This window comes from Octopus bimaculoides, chromosome 5 (genome assembly GCF_001194135.2).
Source record: "Octopus bimaculoides isolate UCB-OBI-ISO-001 chromosome 5, ASM119413v2, whole genome shotgun sequence".
NCBI lineage: Eukaryota > Metazoa > Mollusca > Cephalopoda > Octopoda > Octopodidae > Octopus > Octopus bimaculoides.
Genome location: NC_068985.1, coordinates 35,294,182 through 35,299,985, shown reverse-complemented (window position 1 = coordinate 35,299,985; position 5,804 = coordinate 35,294,182). Strand labels below are relative to the sequence as shown.

Here is a 5,804-nt window from a genome sequence, read left to right as displayed (position 1 = left end):
GAAAGTAAACTTTGAATGCAGCATAGCTGTGAAAACAGCTGAGAAGAATAGGATGTTTTCCCTTAGGAGACATAAAAAATGTTGCCAGCAGACAGCTATGGAAATTACTTTTTACTCAGCCTGATAGTTTACAGATTATTCTATTTATGTCTGTAACTGGGCTTTGAATTCCATCTCGTGAGTGGTTGGAGTTTCTATGGATATAAACACTTTTCTCATTGGGCTTTCTTATTTCTTTACTGCCCACAAGGGGCTAGACACAGAGGGGACAAACAAGGACAGACAAAGGGATTAAGTCGATTACATCGAACCCATTGCATAGCTGGTACTTAATTTACCGACCTCGAAAGGATGAAAGGCAAAGTCGATCTCAGCAGAATTTGAACTCAGAACATACCGGCAGCCGAAATACCGCTAAGCATTTCGCCCGGCATGCTAAAGTTTCTGCCAGCTTGATGCCTTATTGGGCTTTCTATAAGGAACTTACTTGCCCATTTTCATGTCTAGTGTTATGTCCAAGACTTCTGCTTTGTCAAATTGATGCTAACTGTTATGAATAGGCTGAAATCTTTGAAGATATTTATTAGATTTTATCCATGGCATAGCATTCCATATTGTTTGAGATTGCCAGACTGTTATCACTATACAAGGCCAAGCTATCTTGGAGAGGCTGCAAATTCCTTGGATCCATTCCATAGTACTTCAAATATCAGACTTGATTGTTTTGAGAAGATGCTTACTTAGAATGCTTATTTCATTCTTAAATAGTAATCAGCCTACATTTAGAATATGAAAGGAAGTTGGGTTTATGGTCCTTAATTTTGGTATAAGGCAGTGCTTGTTGAAGCAGTTCATGTGATCTATATTTAGTAGGGTGACTAAATTTTCCCTTCAGTGCACTTTAGGTCATTGTATGTTTAGCTTTATTTTTGTATATTTTGATGACTGTATTTGGAAGAAGTCTTATGTGCATGGACGTTTTTGTTTCACGATTGTTCTTTGTTTTGTCAGTGAGATATGTGCTTTAGGTGATTGTTTAGGAAAAGATTAGCATGATGCCAAAATCTTACCTTTTTTTAAGATGTTCACCAAATCATCTTTGAAGCTATCAAAGTCGTTCACCTAGAGAGAACATTTTCACAATTTAAAGTTAAATTTGTCTGCAGATATGCTGGCAGACAAATTCTCAAAGAACTTGGCTTTCCAGCACATACACTTGATTATTCTTTCTATCTTCTCATTCAGGTATGTTAAATTAAGCTTCCATGGTGGTGTTTGGATATTTTTCAAAGAGTACAGCAGTAATTGTCTCTCCTTTATCAACTGTTTATCCATCATTTGCAGATGGAGCTCAAGACAAATGAAAGTAAGCAGCACTCAACACATTCAGCAGGAGTTAAATATATTCTTTAATAACAGTTTGACTCAGCTCCATACGACTTAAGGTCTCATGGGCATGTAGGACACATTGATACTATTAGATATAAAGAGAAATGTGAGAGATCTGAGACAAATTCAAGATGGCTTCTAGATACTAAACCACTATACATTAGCTCAGGTCACATGGCATTTATGCTATGAAGATTTCATGACCATCAGAATGACTGCTCATTCACCAAATGGAGTGTCATTGAAGGAGCTCCTCCCTACTCACCTGGAACTCAAAATTGCCAAGCGGCTACACATACTTCACTAATTTAGAGTATCCATTAACAAGAATATTGGAGTATCTTATTGTTGCCACTAGATGTATGTTCCATTAATGAATTTCAAGCTATTGTCAGCTAACAATCCACGTTTACCACCCTAAGCCTGGTTATCTCACTCACAAGAACATGGTATTTAATCACTATCTTCCATATAGACCACAGTCTCACCCATGTTGATAATCCAGCCTCAGTGTTAACCCAATACCATCAAATTTGATTACTCCCAAATAATGACCACTTCTAATGTGTAAATACTGCACTGAATGATACTGAGCTACTGATCCATTCCAATGTCCTATCTTACCATGGTTGGTATGCAATACAAGGAACTAGTGTCACTAAATATGCTATATGACAGCCTACCACCAAAGAATAAAGAAAATGTCTGGTGTTGCTTCCACAGCATTAACACTAGATGACCTGAGCTGACCACTAAAGACCTAACACCAACAAGCCATCTTGAGTTTGTCTGAAATCTCTCGCTCTGAATATCTGATGAAATAGATGCATTCTATACGTCCACTTTTCCATGCTTGCAAGTATAAGAAGAAATTTATTGACACAGATTTTCTAAAACCAGATGCCCTTCCTTTCACCAACCCCATCCTGTTTTCTAGAAAGGTGATATTTCCTCATGGTCAAACTTCAGTTTGGAAGTGAAAGGTTAGGCTTAGGGTTAGCTAAAACCAGTACAAACGCACGAACTATGTCATAAATAACAGTACCGCCGATAGTTGTTGTTGACAAGCAACAGCACTAATTTTATTCAAGGAAAAGATCCCATTACACCGCTAGAACATGTTGTTTACATTCCACAGCAGTAATTGTTTTCACCTCAATAGACGTCAGTGATTGGTTGAAATTACCAAAATACGACAATTTTAACATGAAATAACTTTAAAAAGATAAAATTTTCCCAATAACACTTAGAGTAAAAGATGTTTTATATGGCACATTCTACCAGTGTCCCAAGTTTGAAAGTGTTTCGTTAAGAAAACAAGTGGCACCCGCCAAATCAGAAAGATCCGTTTACTAGAAAAGGTCAGAGGGGAGGGATCCTCACCTGTACTAAAGACCCTGATTGGCCTCTGCAGGTGACTCCAGAGGTCGTGTGGGAAAAAGACTTGTATAGGGTGATGGATTCCTTCCCCGAGGACACGTTCCACTTCGTGTTGAAGTGGCCCGATCTAGAACCATCGAGGTGCTTGAGTGAGGCACTGAGCCTGGTCGGGTGAAGGCAGGGTGGGAAAGTGTAAGGGGATGAGTACCTCATATTGAAAGGGCATGTGGCCCATGAAAAGAAAATTGTAAGAGGCAAGTGCCTCATTTCAAAGACATGATGTAAATTTATATGTAAATCTATAAAAGAACAATGTTTTAGAGAAGCAGAGTTCGGTGGGCGACTTCTGCCTTCTCCCATTAATATCATTGTGTTCATCATTCATCTCATCTCATTTAATGTCTTTGTCCAGTCTGCAGCTACTGTGTACTGCCCTCCTGGCAAACTAGGTGAATAAGAATAGTGAGAAAAAGGAAAATCAATAACAACAATAGTGAAGGTTGGCTCATTGATGGTAAGGATAAAGGACAAATGTCAATAGGAGGTGAACCATACTTAGGAGTGGCTTTTAATGGCATGAAGAGGAAATGTGAAGAAGAGAAAGATGCAGTTTAGAAGAGGTGATTTAGTTTGGTTTCTTGGGGTAGCATGTGTGAAAACATTGTTGTATATAAAATATACACTATCTATATAATAATTTGCTTGTTTATTCACCTGTTATACTTTAGTTAGTTAGAGAGGTGGAAGTGGAATGAGTGAGAGGTTGAGTAAAAGTGAGAGAGAGAGAGAGAGAGAGAGAGGGGAGAAATGTGAGCAGAGAAACAAGAAGAAGAGAGGAGTATAATAATACACTAAGGTCAAATGCATTACGTGGTGAGTTGAAGTGGGAGGCAAAGAGCAAGACATAAATACGATGAGAGAAAAGTAGGAGAGAGAGAAGTGTTAATGACATGCTGTAGGGTGGGAAGAGAAAGAGAGAAATATTAAAAACATGAAGAGGGGAATTACATGGTTAAAATGTTTGTTGAAGAGGTAGAGAGAAAGAGAGAAACATAAGGCGCTTAGCAGAAGAAAATTTTTAAATCATCTACTATTTTGTGATTGGAAGTGAAATTAGCAAAATACAAATAACAATCATCCTTTCTTTCTTAAATAGCTTTGCTTAATCTCTTTTGTTCTGTGGAATTTCCACAGATCTCACTAGTATTTTATTTTTTTAGTTACTTTCTGTACAATATCAAAATATTAAAACTATGCTCTCCAAACAATAAATGTGCACATCTTTATATAATTTCTTGAAGCTAATGAAGAGCAATATGCTGAAGCTAGTGGGCCCAGATATTTAGAATTGAAACCAGCAGGTACGTATACACAATATTGTTATTACACAGTATCATCATCATCATCATCATCATCATCATTTAATGTCCGCTTTCCATGCTAGCATGGGTTGGATGATTTGACTGGGGACTGGCAAACCAGATGGCTACACCAGACTCCAATCTGATCTGGCAGAGTTTCTACAGCTAGATGCCCTTCCTAATGCCAACCACTCCGAGAGTGTAGTGGGTGCTTTTATGTGCCACCGGCACGAGGGCCAGTCCGGCGGTACTGGCAACAGCCATACTTAAATGGTATTTTTTACGTGCCACCTGCACAGGAGTCAGTCCAATGTTTTGTTCACATGCTGCCGGCACAAGTGCCAGTAAAAAGCTGGTAACAATCGCGCTCAAATGGTGCTTTTTACGTGCCACCAGCACGGAAGCGAGACCACAGCTCTGGCAGTGATCCCGCTCAGATGGTGCTGATAGCACTCGAGCATGCCTCTAGGCTTCATCAGAGTGTCTAAATGTTTAGGAGAGCCGATTACCTGCAAGAGTCAGTTACTAATAGGTACAGTATATTTTTCTTATTGAAGAGGGCATAAGAAGAATAGGAGCAAGATTTAGAGTGCAAGAGGAGTAAAATTTAGTAAAATGGATTAGGTATAGGAAAGAGAAATAAGTCATAGACTTCAAGTGTTGCCTTCCAAAGTTCATGTTATTTTGTCCAGTGGTGGATAGGTAGGTGTATTTGTTCTAAGGATGAGTTTTTGGAAGGGTAAATTTGGGCAGTGGTTCTTATTTTGTTTACATATAAATACACGTTATGTTTGTGTTTACAGTGGTAGGTTTGAAAGTATGATCCATGTTTCAGAGGTTCGAAAATTTATATGTAGGATGTCTGTTGGTACTAAAGAGAGCATCGAACCAAGTGGTGACCAAAGTACGGTGTTCGTGTTCGCTGTTTTTTCGATCAACAAGTCCCTGAATCCTTGTATGCAGTGGTTATGGTCAGTCCTGCAACCTAATTGGTCAGCTATTTATTTGAAAACTATGACGCGGTTCCGGTTCGTTGATGGTTAACAGATAACACAAAAACAAATCAGATAAATAAATGAGTAAATAAATAAATTACAGAATAAATGGATAAAAAAAACCATGGCCACTATGAGCAAGTAGGAGAGCAAAATAACATTCAAACTAAATTAAATTAAATTTAGACAAGTAAAGAAATAAATAAATGCGTATGTGAGTGAGTACGATAACTAAAGCAATATGACTAAAGGGATATGATCTTAAGGGATTGCACAAGAAAAAATAAATTATTGCAAGCGTATAAAATAAAAAAATAAAAATGTAAAATATATATCTATCTACCAGGGGAATCAGCTACATTGTTAAACATAATATAGAAGGACAGCGGATTCATTTTTGTCGGAAGGCGTAATAAGGACGATTTTCTGACATGGGACAACAAATGGAACGGACTGGATCAATTGCTTGTTTTTCTGAGTTATAGTTATTTATTACTAAAACTTATACTAGTAAAGTATAGAATAAAGGATATAAAATATTAAATAGATGGCACTGTGTTATAGCATTAAATTATTTAATTGTTTAATTCAGTGTTTAATTTTAGAGGGGTAGTAGTTTGAAGAAAAATGTTTACATTTATATGTATGTGTATATATATATATATATATATATATATAT

At 37.3% G+C, this 5,804-nt stretch overlaps 1 protein-coding gene across 1 annotated transcript in view; it reads left to right on the top strand.

Moving 5' to 3' along the window:
• Nucleotides 1-5,804, top strand: part of LOC106880794 (uncharacterized) — a 57,500-nt gene that overhangs the window by 26,093 nt on the left and 25,603 nt on the right. The window contains exon 6 of the mRNA XM_052968047.1: nt 4,071-4,130. Coding sequence (XP_052824007.1) covers nt 4,071-4,130 — 60 coding nt within the window. The remainder of the gene's footprint in view (nt 1-4,070; nt 4,131-5,804) is intronic.